At 42.1% G+C, this 19,746-nt stretch overlaps 1 protein-coding gene across 10 annotated transcripts in view; it reads right to left on the reverse strand.

Annotated features, from left to right (window-relative positions):
* Nucleotides 1-19,746, reverse strand: part of PAK6 (p21 (RAC1) activated kinase 6) — a 41,231-nt gene that overhangs the window by 15,780 nt on the left and 5,705 nt on the right. For 2 of the 10 annotated variants that reach the window (XM_032188921.1, XM_032188920.1), the window contains exons 2-4: nt 13,022-13,346; nt 12,508-12,706; nt 1,609-1,817 (exon numbers count right to left, since the gene is read on the reverse strand). In XM_032188921.1, the coding sequence (XP_032044812.1) occupies nt 1,609-1,817; nt 12,508-12,595 (297 nt within the window). In that variant the 5' untranslated portion in view covers nt 12,596-12,706; nt 13,022-13,346. The other 8 variants (XM_032188922.1, XM_032188924.1, XM_032188923.1 and 5 more) reach the window with 8 other exon arrangements.

Raw genomic sequence — 19,746 nt, forward strand, 5'->3', positions numbered from 1 at the left:
AGTTCCTATCCTTTTGTGCTCATGTTGTTAGCCAACTGATCACAGTTAACCTTTTCCTGAAGAAAAACATTAAACATTTAAGAGTTCTCAGTGTCATCTGTTATTAACTTTCTTTCACAATGAACAGTGAACTAATTCTTTTCTTCATCCCCCTTCTCCTCCTCCTTAGTGTACTTGTGATGTTTCCTTAGTGCTCTTTATATTCTCTGAGAATAACATCTCTCTTTGTGCCTTGGCCTTCCAGTTTTGTCCCTACATAAATTTCTTTTTTATTTGCCCGTTATAAATTGACCTAGTTTCCACTTTTCTGAGCAATCCTCCTGCAGTTTAAGCTCATCAGAGAGCTCCTGATCTCAACAAGTTGGTCTCTTATTACACATTTTCTGTCTTCTCTGGATTGCGGTTCTGTCTCCTACTACATTTTGAACCTCAAAGCAGATTCAGGACACCACAAAACAAAGACAATACCCTTCTTATTTTACCTGTTCTTCCTGAACAAGCTTTTCCCTTATAAATCAGCATTCTGCTGGAAGATCCTGATGTGCCATTTAAATCGCAGGTTCGGTTTTGCATTACTACTTGTGTTATACTAAAATGTAGTCCCATTTAGTCTGTATTTTAGGCATCTATACACAAAAGGCTAAATATATTCATCAGATAGACAGCTATTTTCTTTTAAGTCCCTCCTGAAATCCAAGTAGTAATATCTCTATTTTACAACATACTTTTCACTTTTTAGGCTCTTGTAACATTCTTCTAACCAAGAACAAAAAGTTCCCACAGGCTAGCAAGACTTTAAACACTGTAATTCTGTCACCATCTTTCATTCCCTCTTCCAAGAGGCCATCGTGAATCTGCCTCTCTTCACACGCCAGGTCCCTGCAGACATTTATGAGCATACAGTCTCCAGATGACCATTATGAACCGCCATCCAAGCAAGACAACCATCTAAATTCACCCATCTGCAAGGATCAGTAACCTCTTCCTCCTTACTGAAGGACTTGCTTTAAGGAAATTCTCCTGTTTACTACGCTACACTTTCTGTTAAAACTGCTGGTTTATAAACCCTTTTAGCCTAAACCCAAGTATAGTCCTGCTCCCCGTTCTCTCTCATTCACTGAGACATCCACGAACTGCAAGCTACTGCTACCCAGCTCTCTCCCACTCAGGCTTCCCTGTCAACTTAATTACCAGCCAAATTTGCTCACCCACGAGAATGACAAACTTGCTAAAACAGGTCTCTCTACGAACTCTCCACTTCCCTGTACAACAGCTGAATATATCCGAGTCCCCGTCAGCTACCATGAGAGCTTTCACAGGTCCCTGTTTCAGTGACAGGCAGCCAGCTGGTTATTTGAACAGTGACACTACTGCAGCTAAGGATACTGATGTCCTTATTTCTGATGAAGTTACTATCTCCTCAAAAAAAAAAAAAAAAAAAATTAAAAAAAGCAATGTTATCAAAGCCCAGACCACTGCCATCCACTGAACTCATTACAGACCCCACCCTTAGCCCTTCTTGAGTATACATGGGGTTCTGGAGACATTAACTCAGCTTGGCTTCCTTCCTAGCCCAGGGAAGAGGAAAGAGTAGTCTTCCTTTCTTACCTTCATAGGCTGGAGTTGCATCCGGGTGATCCTTGAAGGGTCTACCACCGGCTTGGGGCGCCTCAACGTGTCTAGAATATTCTGCCATTGAGGTGGTAGGCCCACAAATTTGCCTTCCTTTGGGTCAAATGAAGTGTGGACACGGTGCTCAAAGTTCTGCGGAGCTGATATCTCAGGGCGTTTCTTCTTCTTCTTGCGGAACATGGTGCCTGAATCAGAGATGGCAATGTAGTCAGTGCTCTTGAATGTCTAGATGTGATCTGCTCAATCAGTAACATCACATTTCGATAATATCAGTTAAGTATATTGCATTAAAAACATTCTTCAGTGACAAGCACTTGGACAACAATGGAGCTGACAAGATTATCTGCTCTTTACAGATGAGGAAGTAGAAGCAATAGTAGAGCAATGGCTGGTGCAAGAACACCTACCAGATCAATAGCTGAACTAGGACTGCTGGTGACCTTTTTAGTTCTCTCTCCACTGTGAAACAGTGGTTCTATTTCAGAGGGGAAAAAAAGGGATACCTGTTATATCCATAGCTGAACTCCTCTTTATTTCTACACATTCATTTTGCCTATCATAAAAAAATTGAAATACATATAATAGATACACATTTATATTTTACTAGTTTCTACTTAGATCGAAGGTTTGGCTTTAGAGTCCAGCCAGTTAAGACAATATTGATGTGCTACAAAACTGGGCTCGGGTTGTCCTCTCACTGGTTATTTAAGACTACTACAAGTAAGTAATACACGTTTGAGTCACATTTAAAGGCAACAGAGTTGTTGTCAAAGGAAGAGCTGCCCAAGACAGATTTTGAATCTTCATTTTCCTAGCATGGAAGCAAGCGCTTCTGAGAGAGAAAGGAAGTGGTAGTTGGACACAAAATTCTGCCAGCAAGTAGCTGAAGAAGGTAAAATGAAAAAATTAAGATTCCTTTCCCTGGAGGGCTGAGAGATACAATTTGTGTAATAGTCCTTACAATTACAGCAAGCCAAAATCAGCTAACACTTAAAAATATCCAAACACGGGAGATGTTCAAAACCTCAATTTACATCCAAAAAAAGAGATGTAGATAAACCAAAAGCCAAAAGTTTTAGACTGTTCTGAAACTGGGAACATATGGAGGAAAAGAAAGAATCAGCACTCTGCATGTGATCACTTAACTCCAACATGGGTAGAATAAAATACAGTGGGACAGGACAGCCTGAATAGCTGGAGAACTGCAAGGGATGGGCACAACTTCTTCAGATAAGACAGACAGGGAAGAGATGAGGTGAAGGGATGTTACCCTTTCCAGGAAGAAACAGCTCAGAAGTAGGGAGATTTTCTATGGAGAGCCAGGCTTTTCACTGAGGTGTGTGGTGAGAGTCTGAAAGATGAGTCATAAACTGAAACAAGAAAGGTCCCAACTGGGTAGATGGAAAAACTTTTTCATGATCAGGGGAGTCCAGCACTGGAGCAGGTTGTCAAGACAGGCAGAGCAGTCTCCATCCTTGGAGATTTTCAAGAACAGACAGGACAAAACCCTGAGCAACCTGTTCTGATCTCAAAGGTGACCCTGCTTTGAGCAGGAGGTTGGACTACAAATCTATTGAAGTGGCTTCTCCCCTGAGTTATTCTATTATTCTATGAAATGGTTTTATGACTCTAAAGTTATAAGTTTCTAAAAATGTAACTTGGAATACTTCTGTAATAATTGGAATATTTCTGTAACTTTCCACTCTTGTGGAAATATGTTTAATGGGCAAATGACAGTTCTGTGGATGCATTGGACCAGGTGTGCTCCAGAGCTCAGCATCAGGATGGACTGAGTAAGGAGATCCATAAGAGATTAGACAAAGCAGACTGCCAAAACACTTTAGGTACTTTAATGCTAAAGCTTTCTAGTCTTTCTAGTTTGGGAATAAGTTGTGCAGGTTTAGTTTTTAAAGAAGTACCTGTTCTTCCCCCTTCCTCTGACAATTTTCTGCTTACCCATCTGTACTCAGACCTTTTGGGTCAGAAAGCTTGTAGAAGGGGACTTAGACACTGTTAGTAATAAATTGTGTGAAAATCCAGTCTTGCTTTGAACAGAGTTTATAGTCCCATGGCTATCTGAATTTAACTCCTTCTGTGGGCTTACTCAGAATAATGAAACACAATCCTATTCCTAACTTTCACTTTAGGTTCACTCTTTCTTGGAAAAAGGAGTTGTATCAGAACCCAAGTCCTTATTTCTGTCACTCTGAAGACAACACTCTTGTATACCAAATTTACATGAAACTTCATTACATTTACTGAAATTCAGTGTCCAGATTCTTAGGATATGTTCTAGATAACTGTTATACTGCTGTAGTTCTCTAAGAAATGAACCCAGATATGTTATTTCTGAACTTCTGGAAATAAACAAACCTACAGAGTTATAATTGAAAAAAAAACAAAAAAAAAAAAACAGTCAAAATCATTAGAAGGAAGTCAACTGTTCTAATCAAGTGGTTCCCATGACTCTAAATTAATAATGTATCGGTAACATTTCCCCTAGGCATTCATTGGTTCAATTTAAACCAAGGTAGTAAACTACCAGTTTTTAAATACAGGAAACATACTGACCACACAACACAATTCTAGTCCATGACTTCTTATTCTATGGATTATTGCAGTTTATCAAGTGTACAGTAATAGTAGGAGAGAAAAAGTACATTCTGGATACCGCTAGGCTTGAACAACTGATCTCCAAGTTTAATCGTGCATTAATATTAGCATCTGCCTCTCACTAACATATCTTGAAGTGATGAAGACCACCACTTCCTTGACATCAGAAGATTTCTGACACTTGATCTTCAACTTTATAATGATCATCTTCCCCTGTACAGGACCTCAGCTTCCAACTATTTGTGCTGCATAAATATTTGCAAGGGTCAGAGGCAATGAACACATACAGAGATAACATTGTGCTGTAGACATGCACACACTCCTAGGAGTCACTAGCCTCAACTATCAGCACACCACAGGTTTTTTTTCCCCACAGTGAAAAACAAATCAAATATTTTGAGTTGTTTTACTAAAAACTTGATGAGAGAGCAAAGTGCAGTCACCAGGTGAGCAATGACATTGCTTCCTTGTGCTTTTCTGAGATCCTGAAAATGCATACACGCCTGCTTGACATGGTTACCATGATCATGCAGTCACTGGCATGGGAACCATTTATGTGCCGCAGAAGTGCTTTTACACCATCTAAGCCCAGAGACGTGCAATCCATCCATGGTGAAATACAGATTTCACACATTGACAATGCCCATTGCAATCCAGAAGCCTACTAAAGATGCCTCCCAGATGAAAAAGAAAGAAAATCCTAGGCAAGTAAAAAAACATGTACAATAGAGACTGGAAGCAACTGCTCTGCCTAGAAGAGGTTTTGCAGCCAGAATAATCTTTGTTCAAAATGTGTTCTAATGGAAACCAAAGTACATCTTTACAGAGAGCTTATGGGAAGAGAGGCCATGCTCCAGATTTGTATTGCTGACTGCTCAAACGCAGTGATTCACCTCCAATGCCCCCTAGGTGCTGTGCATTAACTAATTACCAAGACTGAAGTCAAAGGGCAATTCTTTAGGGTGCAGACAACCATGGAAAGGAAAGATATTCCAACAGTTCATGGTGTTAGTACTATTCAAACCAACAGCTGCTGCTACTGAGGAGCTTTCACAGCCCCCGAGCACAGCAGGAAGTATATCTGTAGTATTATAGCCAAAGCTTAAGTTCTGAATCGCTGCCTACACATCAGTCGCTACAGCTACTTGATCCACCAGAATGGGGGCATTTCCAGACACAATGATGTTACTGCTTTAACCAGTATCTTTCCTTCTCCTGCTCCAACTCTCACAGCTTCATTCCTCATCTCATCCCAATAATGAGAAGATATTCAGGGCATAGCACACGCTGTCTTTTAAGTTTGCTCTTTAATGGCTTCAGGTGGCCAGGGGTCCTGTAAAATGTGGTTTTAAAAATGCCACAGCCATTAGCATTTGTACTATCAAATGTTTTCTGAACCAGAAGAAGAATTATTCTAGCTGAACTACAAGGTTCAGAATGCTCATTTTTAAAGCCTAGGTGGTATTTTGGCCCCAAGTAGAACAGCAGCTCTACGCCAGCGTATCAGTTTCCATAAGCACAAACACCACGTTTGTGGATTTACATTAAATCACTGTACCTGTCAATCAACACCTGGAATACACTTAGTTCCCATATACAAGAGCATCCTTACTAAACCCAGAAAGCAGCATCTACTAAGTTCACAGTCAATTTTAGGGTGACTAACTGGCAGCCTGCATCTACCTTATTGGCTTATAATAGACATCTTAAAAACAACAAGATGCAATCAAGTCCAAATATAATATACTCCTGGGCATCCAATGACATTTGCTTTATATGATCAGTATCAATCTTTGATTATAAAGACATTGCCATATCAGACAGGTGGTTTAAAGGTACACTGCATTAAGATCAAATGAAATTCATACACTAAAAATAGTTATTTGAAATCCAGTGGATTGTAATAATCTGTGTAGGTTTTGCATCTCATTGAGAAGGTCTGTATTTAACCAGTCTCCTTTCACTTTGTGGTTTTCATGCAAGAGCTATTTATTTTTATTTCCAATACCCAGCTAGCGAATGTTTAAATAAAAAACATAAAACAGGCCTTTTCTAATTCAGTAACAAATTCATAAGAATATTTTATGCATATAAGATTTTGTAAATCAAGACAAACCTGTAGTTAAACGTAGACAGCATCCCTTTAATATAATAATACAAATACTGTGACACTGATATTATAATAATCTACTAGACTTTAGTCTTTCATTCACTGCTGACAACTGTACTGTAAGAAATGTCACAAACATAAATAATAAAAGTCACTACCACAAGACAAAAGCAGTCGGAGATTGAAATTCTCTCAGCGATCCATTCCTGCTGCCTGGGAAACCACGTTAGATTTTTCAACTCCAGATATAGCTGTTCCTAGATGATACAGTTCCAAAAGCTGTCACATCTGCCAGTGAGCATGAGAAAAAATCCCACAGCCAGCAGATCCAGAGCAGGGGGAGGGATCGGCTGGGAAGGAGGGGCAAGAAGAAAGAAGGGTCAGGCTCAGATGAGAGGAAGGGGTGGGAAGATTAGGGATGGAAGGGAGAAAGGGGAATCAGAGTTAGGAAAGGAAAGAGCAACGACTGGGAGGCAGGCAACCCAAGGAGCAGGGCACAGAAAAGAATCGACTGCACTGAAAAAAAAAAAAAAAAAAAGTAGATAAACGTTATCAGGAAATGCTCATTACAACACAAGAGTTCAAACACTCAGACAAAGAAGCTCACACGCACTGTTATTTAATCTGACTTGCCTCCACCCTATGCACATTTGGTTATATACTCCATTAGTATATAGGCACTGTACTTAACTATCTACATACACTCATTCACTCACACATACACTTGATGATAGCAAAAACAGCAGAGAGCTACTTCAGGCTCACTTGTATAGTTTCCAGTTAAAAATAAGCTTTCCCTCCCCCTCCTTGCTGCAGTAACTGAACTCACTCACACAGTGCTTATTCCACTGGTATCACAGATCTGGACGCAGCTTGCCACATTCCTCCCTCCCTGGACAAGAGATAATGCTGGGTCCCCAGGCTGAAGAAAGCAGTTCCCATGATTTCTAAGCACTCCCCCAGCAGATAATGCCAACCCACTCTAACCAGTTATGAGAGGAGGGGGGGGAGAAAAATGAACTCAGGACCTGAGGAACTGCAATATGGAAACTGGGTTTGGAGTCAGAAGATAAAGAAGATTGTAGAGAATTCACCAATTAAATGGAAAAGCATAATTCCATACTTTGCTATACAGGTCACTGTCATGTAGTACATTTCAAATACATTAATAATGGCCTATTTAGCTTGTTGTAGGCATATATTCATGCATATGTGCATGTGAATATGCACACATGGTATTTCACTGCATTCCATACCTTCTAAAATCCTTGTTTACCCTCCTAAGGTGTCTGACACGATCATTATTTATACGAAGCCAAAGAAGATGTTCATAGCATTTTGCAGACAAAGAAAAATGACAGGTTCCTTCCCTAAGGAGCTTAAAAATCTAAATGTGACTTCACGCAGCAAAGATGACAAAGGGTGAGTGAAAGGGGAAAAGAACAGGTAAATGGGCTGAAATCTGAAATGAGATTTCAGAGCACAGAACCTTGTCTCAATGACCCCTGCCACATTCATCTGTGATACTAATTTTCGAAATACAGTTTTAGGTAACTTTGCCTCCCTAAAGGAAGAACGGATGCTTGTCTGGTGTGCTATCACTTCAAGTCCTTTCCTTTAACTCCCTTCTCTCTCTTCCAGAGCCCCCAGTAGTAAAGCTATGTGTTGGTGTGAACTAGCAGCACAGCAAACTGGTAAAATGCTCTAAATCCTGCACAAACACACACATGAGCACACAGATTAATATTACATTAGAAAAAAAGCTTAGGGAATGATGTATTTGTTATATTGTTGGGTTTATTTTTGACAAATGAGAAAAAACACAACAGCTTAACATTTTTTGCACTGCCTCCGCTGAACAGGGTCTACAGCCTATAGTGCTGCCTCTTTCTCCCCCGCTCCATTTCTTTGCTCATAAATTAGGACTAAAACCTGAAATACGGTGAACGCCTATATGCTAAGCTTGTTTTGGATGCTGCTCAGTGACATATTTCTAGGTGTGTTTTAGCTATAATACACCAAATTTGTTCTGGGACATATAAAAGCACTTGCAAAGGAAAGACCTCTTGAACTTTCTGAAACCGGTACAGGCATGTCCCAAATGCTAATGGACTTTTTCCCCTGACAAATAATAAAGCTTTCCATTATTTACAGTCTCCTAGAAATCCCAGCTAAAGTCACTGTCCCACTGTGCCAAGCTCTGAAGACAGTCCCCACCCTCCAGGGTTTTCATCTATAGAGACAAAAGGTAAGGAAAAGGAATTATTATCCTCATTTGCAGATGAGACAGAAAAAAAAATGACTAGCCCAATTTCTTCCCGGCTATGTCTAGGTTAGCAAACCTAAAAGAGATTCCAGGTACGTCTCCTGGCTGCTTTTTAACTACATATCAAGGCCAGATCGAGGTCCAGCACACCCTGGTGTCCACGGAGAAAAAATATGGGTGCACAGCACCATGGGGAGCTAAAACATGTTCTGACCACTTGTTTGATCTTGACGCCAGCAGGTAGGTCTAGACACCATGACAAAAACCAGAAACACAGACAGAAATCACACCCAAACCTCAATTGCAATCTAATGCCTTCATTAGAAGATTAGCCTTTTCCCATTTGTGTTTGGTTTGTAGGAGGGTTACAGCTAACAAATACCACCACGGCACCAAAAGAAGGATGTAGCTCATCTCAGCCTCTTTACCCAAGCCAGAGAGATGTATGCTGCAAGTCATAAGGCTGAGACATATGTCACTAAAACATTGATGAATTGTTTCCCTACCTTTCAAACACTTGATGTAGCTGTCCTCTTCTGGATGTACAAAGCCATACAGCACTGCACCTCTTTGACACATGCACACGTCACTGTTCCATGTCCACAGAGTCACTGCATTGTTTCAAATGGTTTTACAGGTATTACTTTGCCACGAAGGATGCATACGTGGTTAAAAGCAAGTGGCTGTAGTTATCTGTTAATCCAGAACACCAAAGAGCTTCAAGCTTGGATATAGGGCTTCAGTCTCCACTCTCGTGTGCTAGATCCACTCAAAGTCAGCGTAAAGATACTACCAAGATTAGAATAAGAACATTTTAGGCTCTGTCTGCAAAAATTCACATGAATAACAACATCTCATCTCTCAGACAGAAGGTTATGTTGGGACAAGCGAAAGGGGCCCCATCTGGCATGCTGGGTCACGTGGCAAAGGAGGGAGCCAAGGCACTGGGCTGCATCTGGGGAACAGGCTACTTCAAGCACATCACTTCAAAACACCAGGCGCCACGTCCTGCAGTTCTGTCTGAGCACTGTAACCCCACTGTGCTCCTCTGTACCATGTCATGGGTCACAGATCCAGCTGGGTTGCAGGAGGGAGGCCATAGCCGTGTGTTGCAAACACACGTGATACAGGCTTTACTGTACTCAATTCAGGAGCAAAGCATGAGTCGAACACTCGCTGGGCATGGCTGACTGCTTGCAAGCACACCTGCCCCTGCAGGGGCACTGATGACCACACACATCCCAGATCACGCTCCTCACTCCAGCAGCATGGCAGAGGGCTGGCAGGGTCACTACAGTGATCCCCAGACCACCCGCTGGCACCACAATGTAAGAGTTAAACTTCCTTCCAAATAACACTAAACAATCTTACTCCCTAGTTATGATCACTGTGTTCTCCTAAAGTGGGATGTATAGGTATTAAGTTGCAGGCTGTTGACAGCAATTAGTGTTATTCCCATGAGATAACTGATGAGAAAGCTGCAGCCCAGGCAGTGGGCCCCAAAACATGGAGACAAGAGGCCAGCTTAAACCCCAGAGCCTGGCTGTCTCTCAGCACCTTACTACTCACTACTGCCACTAACCAAGACCAACAGATATGGAAATTTAAATCATAACAGACAAGACTTCTCCTAGGGAATATCAGCTATTCTGCTTAGTGCAGAAAGGAGAAAAAAAAAAAAAAAAAAAAAAAAAAAAAATGCTATTATTATGAATGTTCACAGTATTCCATATGTTAAAACCTAAGGTGCACTCATAACACAAGTAAATATAAATAACTATTGTCTACAACTACACTCTGTTCATCAATAAATTACAAAGTAATCTAATTACTAACACTATAAATTAAAATGGCTCTGCCCTAGGGTAAATGTAATTTCCTGAGATTTTTCTGAGGGAAATAGATTCCAACTTTAAGTCTGTCATCACCCTACATTCACATTACCTGATCAGTCTCAAACTAACATGAGATCCCAGTGCATTAGTCCTCCAGCTACACAGTAATTCTCCTGCAATTTTTAGAAACCATACCAAGAAATCCCTTAGAAATGAGGCCTAAATTAGCCAAGTCCTGATTCTGTACTCCATTGCACCGAGTCTATGCCTTGGAAAGCAAAGAGGCAAGAAAGCTGATCCCCTAACCCAGAGTCTCCTGTAGCAAGATCTGAAAGTTTCCTGCATTTCTCCAGCTATCAGTGCTGAGCAGGACAACATATTGGCTAGCCTTCTGCTGCTCTTGCTGACTTCAGAGCTGATGCCCTATATGTGCAGAACTGATCGGCAGCTCTTAATGAGATGAGACTTCACCACAGTACCTCAATCAGTACCTCAGGAGAACGTGATGTGCAATGCAGAACTTGGAACCTGGCTGAGTTTCTAGCTGCAGGTGGAGTTGGCTAGTCCATGATGTTTTAAGCAGTTTGAACAAAATATTTTAGCTCTTTTTTCTGCTTGTGAATTTCCCTGAGCACATCAGAGAAGTAGGTTAAAAAGTGTTTTTAACAGAAAAAATCTAGTCTCTAGTCTCTAATCAGAGAGGAAAGTCGAACTTCCTGGTGTGTGCTTCTCTTTGTGAATGAAAATAATTTTGTGACCAAACAAGATTTCATGTTTCATTTTTGCAAGCCTTGTCAATAGGTCCCAGGATATTCTTTCCAGGTGTATACGTATAACTAAGGCCATACTGGCACCCATCTAGACCGAAACAACCCCTGCACAGGGAACAGACTGTCCACCTTAAAGCACAGTTACTAATCCAGCCAACTATTTGTTGATAGCTCTTTCCCTTATTTGATCAGCTGTCTTTGTTACTGGATACATAATCCTCTGCTCACACTTAGCACACAGGATGTACATACCAAGGTGGTTGTAGAATACGAACATCATTTTACAGCTTCATCATGCCATCAAGAATGAGACTGTTCAAAGGGATGGGACTTGAGAGAGAGCCAGCAGCGTTCCTTTCCCCAGCAGCTCTGGAGGGGCATAGCTGCTTGGATTTTACCCAAACACGTAATTTTCAGCAAACACCTCTTACTATATGTGCATTCCCCAGCACCACCTGAGAACTTTCACTCACCAGCCACAAACTTCTCTTCCGATTTTTTTTTGGTGTTTTTTGTTTGTTTGTTTGTTTGTTTGGGTTTGTGTTTTGGTTTTTGTTGTGTTTTGTTTTTTATTTTCAGTGCTGTGTCCCCAAATACATTAAGGCATTAATGTCCTGGCAAAGAAGAAAATACATGTATCAGCAAACATTAATGGATAAGACTACTTTCTGCAGCTGTGAGATGAAATTCTTGTCTGTATGTTGGCTACCACTTGGCAAAAATAATCAAGTACAAATGCCCAATAGGATAGTAACTATATAGTTATACAGTAAGACTTATAGTAATTTAAACTGGAGGAAATCAGCCAGCTTTCAGATAGCCAAGATACACATAAACCCACACACACACACCCCCACACATGCGAGTACTACAACATAGTGTTTCAGTAGGTGTTCTGAAAAGCCCTTGGCTAGCACAGCAGCCAGAAGGTCAGGAATACAGACACGAGGGGTTATAACTGGTGAGTCGATGAGACTTCTTCAAAGGTATGGTAAGGGTCCTCACAGATACAGGACTTAGGAGGAGATATTGCTATGTCTCACGTAAAAGCAACGAGCATGCATGTTCCTGACGTGCTGTCTGCTTTCCCAAGCATCACCCAGAGTAATTTTAACCCCTTCTTCACCCCAATGCTTTAAGATCATCACCCAGCAATATTCAACAATGCATTTTCCTCCCCCCATTCCCCATCATCTTCACTCTCCATAGTTTACACTACCAGATCCCAGAGACATTGGCCCATCTAAAAGACACTGGAAAGCAAAAAACACAAGATCTTACTGGCAGTCCTGCTGTAACAATGCCGGTAGAGGACAATTCCAAGTGAGAGGAGAAAGAAGGGTCTGCAGGGAAACTCTCCCACTGCCATGCAGCAAAGCCGATTGGAGGACGGTGTTGCTGGGCTATAGGAGTAAAGACGAAGTAAACTCCTTCCCAAAGGAATCCAGCTCCTGGTTTTTCTTCCCTTCCAGAACCATCCCTCGAGAGAAAAAATTGTATGACCACCCGGAACCGTTCGCCTCTCACTTTGCCCAAGGCTGGCATTGCCAACACACGTGTGATCGTTACGCTAGTTCCTGGCAGTGGCGAGGCTGAGCTCTGAAGGGAAGGGGTTAAGCTGTAGCAGCACAGCCACTGGGGAACAGAGATGTTAGTTTAAACTGACAAACCTAGTCCTCTGTAAACAGAGGGAACAAAATCGCATGAAACTGCAGCGATTAGGACAGTGTTGCTACTGCTTTAAAGCAAGCAAGCAAGTCAATGTTGAACCCCAAACCTGCAGGAGGGAGCTTACCCCTGGCTCTTCATTGCTCTGTAACCAGAGGTGAGGTGGAAATGCTCTGCCACCGGGATCCGCTGACACGCCGATAAACTTGGGAGAGAAAGATGGCAGGAGAAAGCGGGAGAAGCAAAAGGGGTGGAGGCAAGTCTGACATGTTTGTACAGTGCCTGGTTCACCTAAGCTGCTGAGTTTGATTTCAGGGTGTGGTAGTAGATGGAGCACAGATGCAGTCAGCGCGGAGAAGCCTCGGATTCATGTTCCAAAGGAAAATAACACACACCGACAGCAGAGCCTCGTGGGACCATCTTGCCTTCTCACTGTCTCCTCCTTTTGGTCCCTACGGGGGGAAGAGAGAGAAAAAGAGCTCAGTCACACCTGGGCACCGAGGCTTGCTAGGTCTCAGGCAAGAACCTCGGGAAGATCATCTCCCATTCCCCTCCACCCTTTCCTAACCCCCCCTGCTTCGCTGCTGACCTATTAAAGCTCCGACTTGCTTGTTAGCTCCTCTCTCTCAGCTCCACAGCCTCAGGGCCTAGAGCTGCTGCAGCTTCTAACGAATCCCGACATCTCCGCCTGTGTCGCCTGGCTGCAGATTTCAGGACCTGCCACCAATTCCTTGTAATTCCTGGCAGGAAAGCTTTGATTGTTTGCTATACGGCTGGCTATAGAAGAATTCACCAATTTATTTGCATTGCAGATGTGCAGCACATGACCTGGCGCTTTTACTTCTCCCCTGTCGCTTGCCGTGACTCAGTGCTGCGAGGTCTGAAGTCTAGTATCACCCTGTAATCCTGTTGCGCTGCCTGTGCCGTGCCTCAGGGTTTACTGGCTCCTGGAAATAGACATTTCCACAAGCGACCTGCGTTCGGTAGGACGCCGGCTCCACCACTGCTCAGCAGTAGCGGGTGTGCACAGGTGGAAGGGCTCGGTATCGTCAGGGGACAGGTCAGAGTTCACCGCAGCAAACCCTGCGACTGCTCTTTCGCCACTGCAAATAAAGGGGGTTCTTGGCCTCTCCCAACCACGAACAATAAACAATGCTGGCTTAACCCCAAGGTGTATTGTATTTAAATCCAAAGAGCAGAGATAAAAGTCAGCCTTCAAAATCCTCCCCCTGCATTAATCCTTCCCCACTCCCACACTTTTTTTTCCACCTCAGTTCTGTTAAATTGCCCTTAAAATGAATAAATGTCAAATTACTAATAACCATTAGGCTGTCATCATTTCTGCTGGGAGTGGGCTTGTGCAGTAGCAATGGGCCAGCTCAGCACGTTTCCCTGTTCCCGTTTTCCTTCCTACCAGTTCATCCTGCCTGGCTAGGAGGTGGTGGTGTCGTACAACACCCAAAGTCACAGATTTAGTGGGAATGCCCAAGATCTACAGTAACGTTATGGAGAAGGAACAGAACTGGGGTTCCTATGGAGAAGGTAATGGAAACCCTGGCATTTTAGCTGATGGGCTGAGGTTCGTAATCCTCATTTACAGATCTGCTAGCTAAATTGTGGAAGGCTGCTTCCTGAGAGTGCAGTCACAGCTTATACATTACACTGCAGGTCCTTGCCTGCCAGAGCCTGCCAAAGAGACCAAGATTTCCTGCCTGTTACCTCACAGCAGCATCCCTAGGGTATAAGAAGTGAAGTTAGCCAGGTTCCTTTCTGTCTGGGGATTAGATTGCCTCCCCCTACAGGGCAAGCACCATACACTGATGCAATCAAAAAAAAAAAAAAAAAAAAGTTCATGTTATTAGTAAATATACTATAATCTAATAGTAAATATACTACAATCAAGATCAAGAGAAAGGGACAGCATTCTTTCTCCTGAAGACTGGAACTTGCAAGATGGAAAAACTACTGTGGAGGATCAGAAATAAGGAAACAAAGCATTAATCCTTCTAGGTGTGGAGGAAACATGACGACTGCTAACCATCATTGTCATCTGTGCTATCTATGCTTTGGTGATGTGCCAATCAGTGAGGAGTCAGTCATCTACACAACGATAGCTTTGGGAGCGTCACAAAGAAATGTCATTTATATTCTACAAGGAGTCACCCAGGCTTGGAACTGGCTTCAGATTTGCATAAGTATTATATTTTATGCATTTACATGCTAAGACAGTCTTCTAGAACAAGATGCAAGTCCTTTATAAATGGAAGAGCCTGATTTTACTTGTCAAGACACAAGCTTAGATGGAACTAAAGCAGCTTTGAGTTGGTGTGAACCTCTGCTGCCCACAGTCTTAATGAAAAATTAGGACACTTTCCAGTCTTTCTATTCACAAGTTTGGTCCAAGTAGTCCTACACACTTTGAAGAAAAATTTACCTGTAAAAGTGCTGCATCTCTAATTTTCCCCTTTAGCGTTTGTCCCTTTATTAAACATTTCACTGCTCCTTCCCTGCCCACTGCTCCCTTCTTACCTAGAGAATTGCACAAGATAATATAAATAATTATGCTCACACATTTCTATAAACACATGCACACACACCCCACTCCTCCTACAGCTGCTGTATACTCCATGCTTCTCATTCAGATCCTGTCTTATCGATGGCAGCCATAACCTGTGAGCAAGAAGTGCTGCAGGGTACATTGACTAAACGCTTGCATCGCAGACTACTTATCTCGTTCATCTACACTGCAAATGGCCATTCCATATGCCATGCCACCTTCCCCCCACAAAGCATAACAAATTTCTGATAAAAGCTGCCCATCCATGTCACAGCACCAGGAGAGTGCTGGTACCTCACTTCCTGCACTGCTGCTACAACAGATTTATTTAAGCCCACTTCATCTCTACTGGAGGAGAATTTTGTGGTAGAAATGAACTTTTCAACATTTCACTGTGGCAACATGCAAGATGGGACACTTGTAATCTTTTTTTTTAAACAAACAAACAAACAAAAATGTTAGAGACACCATAGCCAACTGTGCCATATACAAGGTCTTCCTTCTACCTCAGCCAGGAGAAATGTATTTGACCACCTGTTTTGTGCTTTTGGGGAACTAAGCAAGCTATAGAGAGGAAAAACAAACAAACAAAACCGCTTATCCTGTTTCAACCAAGCTTCCAGACAAAGCCTAATGCCAAGGTACAGTAACTTTGATGCATTCAGGAAATCCCAGGAAGAACTGAGGCAATCCCATCCATGAAGTAAGGCTGTGATTTGGAGCTGGATCTTCTAGCAGGGCTCCTCTAAACTCTGGGATTTGCTAGGAGGCATAAATGTGCTTCCGTCAGGAGCTGTGGTCTCTTCTTTTTCATGGCTCTTGAAATCTGGAGTGAACTAACATGGAAGTGCAAAACCGTGCTAACAACTGGGACAAAGGGGTCACTACGAGAAAGGGTGTGTTGCGAACTCACGAAGCATCAGCTGGTGGGAGGAAGCACAAGATAGGAATCAAATCAGCAAGTCTCATAATCAACACATGAGATTAGCAGGCCTGGAGATGAGAAGGGAGCAATCCAGAGGCAGTTTCACTTTAAATAAGTGCTTAGAGTTGTGCTACTTCTCCCCAAGGCTATTGCATTCAGAGGTGGGCAGAAAATTGTAAGACAGCACTATCTGGATTGCTTGCTTATATATTAGGGCTATCTCCTGCTTACCACGCACTGTTGATATTATAAAGGTAGCATCTTGGAGATCCCAGCAGGACAAGGCCTTATCTGCACTCCCACTGCATAAGCCTATTCGGTGGGCTTCTAAGAGTCCCTAAGGATTTACCATCTAATCCAGTTTCCATCTTTTTGCCCCAATACAAAATGGAAAGAAAACACACCAGAACTTAAGAACTAGAAGTTGGTTAAAGTTTATCACCTCGTCTAGAGGACTGCATGCTGTTATAGGACATGTCTGCGTGCTCTAATCTGGCAGACCATTGTGGGACTGAGAGTGCATACCACCAAATACAATGCACACTGGGTCACATGAAAGAAGAAAATTCGTGCAGCACCAGGGCAGAATCACAGACTGTCTCGCCAGGGCCTGGCAACTCCAATGATGGAGCAGAGAACAGCTGGCAAGGAAGCAGCATGGAGATCTGCAACCTGGACTGAGAACGTCTGGAGCAGCGAGAGCCAAGAACATAGGCAAGAAAGCAAATTAATCTTAAAGAGGGTAGGAAAACAACAGACTTTAAATTTTAACTACCACTCTGATGAGAAGTTGAAACCAAAGCTTGAGAGGATCACCTGAACACACCACAGGTTATTTTGCTACTGGTAAAATTCCTGTGGCTTGGTAGACATTCCCTGCAGGTAATATCAATAAAGCTTGGATCACAGCCACCTCACACTTCTTCCACATCTTTTACTTGCAAAAATTCACAGACATATTAGATTATAAAAGAAGCAACATCATGCTCCACCAGACAAGTCTGTGCCACTCTACAAGAGGTGCATCTGCTGCTTCCCACAAAAGTCAGGATGATCAGTCCTGCAATGGCAGCATCACAGCACAAAGTCAGCGTAGCCTACCTTCTCACAGATTCGTCAGGTCACCTTGGGAAAGTCATTTCGCACACTAGTAAAATGACTGTGACAATGCTTAACTCCCCCAGAACAGAGGCAGCTTAATCTGTTGTTTTTTCAAGCATGCTGCGATCCTTAAAGATGCTATAGAAATGCAGATTGAAATCCCTGGCTGACATAAGAGGAATACATACTACAGCTTCTGCTCAGAATAACTAGGTCAGTCAGCTATTGCAAAAGTATTAACCAGAATTCAGAGAATTCCTAGTGGCTAAAATAATGGTAGCAAAAGTCTAACACCATTTGCCGTTATTAGTCACTCTCTACCTCTGGGTACATTCAAACCCAACTCTCAGGAGCCCGGAATAATTTGAGGGCTGCAGTTTGTGCTTGTCAAAATCCAGCCACATGGCTCCCTGCAGCACAGCAGGCTCCCGTCCTGCTTGCTGCCATGTGGAGGCAGGGAACAACAACTGCCCTTGCAGACAACACAGTCTTAAGCAGCTGAAGGCGTGCAGCTTCTCAGAGCTGCCCTGTTAATCCTGCGCCAGGAAGCAAGCATCGTGGTCATCCTCCCAGCAGCAGCCACCCTACAGCAAGTGCAGGAGGATGCTTTGTACTACGGTGGTGTGTGATAGCTTGTTTTGGAGTAAAATGGTAAAGGCAGAGAGCAGCTGTCTGAGGGGAATATGAGGAAAAGAAAAGGGGAAGGGTTGACCGCTGCGACAGGAATGAGATTCCAGACCTTAGCTCAACCCCTCCCAGTTGCTGAGGCTGGACTAACAATTGCTTTGCTTCTGGCTGGTTGGCACCACTGCATGGCACTCATTTGCAGTTTTGCACCACTGCAGTTCCTCCTTCTGCAAGTACAACTGTTTAAAAAAAAAATGGTTTTAGTGAGACAAGGGTGTAGATGAAGGGTTAAACCTGCTTATTTAATTTTTTAATTAATATCTAATTTATTTTTAACCTCAGATTGTTTCAGCGGCCTGGCATAAATCTCAGCCACACAGTCATGCCACCACAACTCAGAAGCCAGCAACCTGCAATGCTGGAACTGGGCCTTCTTGTTCTGCCACTGAAACAAGCATGTCATAATACTCTACCCTCAGTTTCCCTTGTCTACATGAGCTGTCAATGCACTGGAGTCCACAGGATGGTTTGCAAAGGATTAATTGGTTATAATTGCCACTTAGAAATTTATTTGTATAGTGTAGAAAAATGTGAGCTGTGATATTCTCATCTTGCATAGTAACTACTACAACAGAGAAAAGAGAAAAAGTCAATTACTGCTGAGAATGATTTTTGGTCTTTCCTGCTAGTAGTTAGAAAAACCTTTTACTTTCTTTATCCTCAGCTCTCTTCCCCAGTTTTCACTGAAGCTGGGATCTATAATAGTATGAACATTAGTCTAAGACAGAATAAGATGCTGGTTGCTTTGGTGCAGTGTTTTATCAGAACACATGCGGTGAGCACATAATGAACCTTCCAACCACCATTCTCCATTACAAAAAATAAAAAATAAAAATAAAAAATTATTTAAATTAAAACTACATAAAACGTTTGTGAAACTAATAATGCTCTCAGATTCCACAATAAGGAACTAAAATATAACTAAAATGTGCACACAGGCAATGGAGCTTATAAAGGATAGAACATGCCAGATGTCTGTTTCTGGTATTGTAAGAACACTTTTATACTGAAACCATACCACATGATAAATGGAGTCCAAATTAAGCACACCTATACAGCCTACCTGACCACATGGACCTGCTGGTATTTGGCTAGAATGATAACAAATGTGCTTCCTTTGGAACAAGTCTACGTCCTGCTGGCCACTGCAAGAAATGAAACCGTAGCAGTGTGGCTGGACCAGAATCCTCTTCAAGATAACACCAGATCCACTAATATATATATATACATATATATATATATATATCAATCAGAATCTTTTGATTTTATTTATATACCTGTATGCATATATCTATATATATAGTTAATAGTAATTAAAAAAAAAAAAAAAAAAAGGAGCAACATCAGACATAACCATTTAGGATGCAGATAAAATGGCACATCTATTCTGCAGATCTTGAGATTCTGAAGATGGCATCATAAAAATAAGGGGAAAACATTCATTAAACTTCTAGTTACTTCAGAAAATGACTAATACAAAAAAAAAAAAAATCTTGTTCATGTGCTCTCTGGAACACCAAATAAATTCTATAAATAAATTAATTCAGAGGAAGGTGTTCGAATTAAAAAAGTATCAACTTAG

The sequence above is a fragment of the Aythya fuligula genome, chromosome 5 (genome assembly GCF_009819795.1).
Source record: "Aythya fuligula isolate bAytFul2 chromosome 5, bAytFul2.pri, whole genome shotgun sequence".
Classification (NCBI taxonomy): Eukaryota; Metazoa; Chordata; class Aves; order Anseriformes; family Anatidae; genus Aythya; species Aythya fuligula.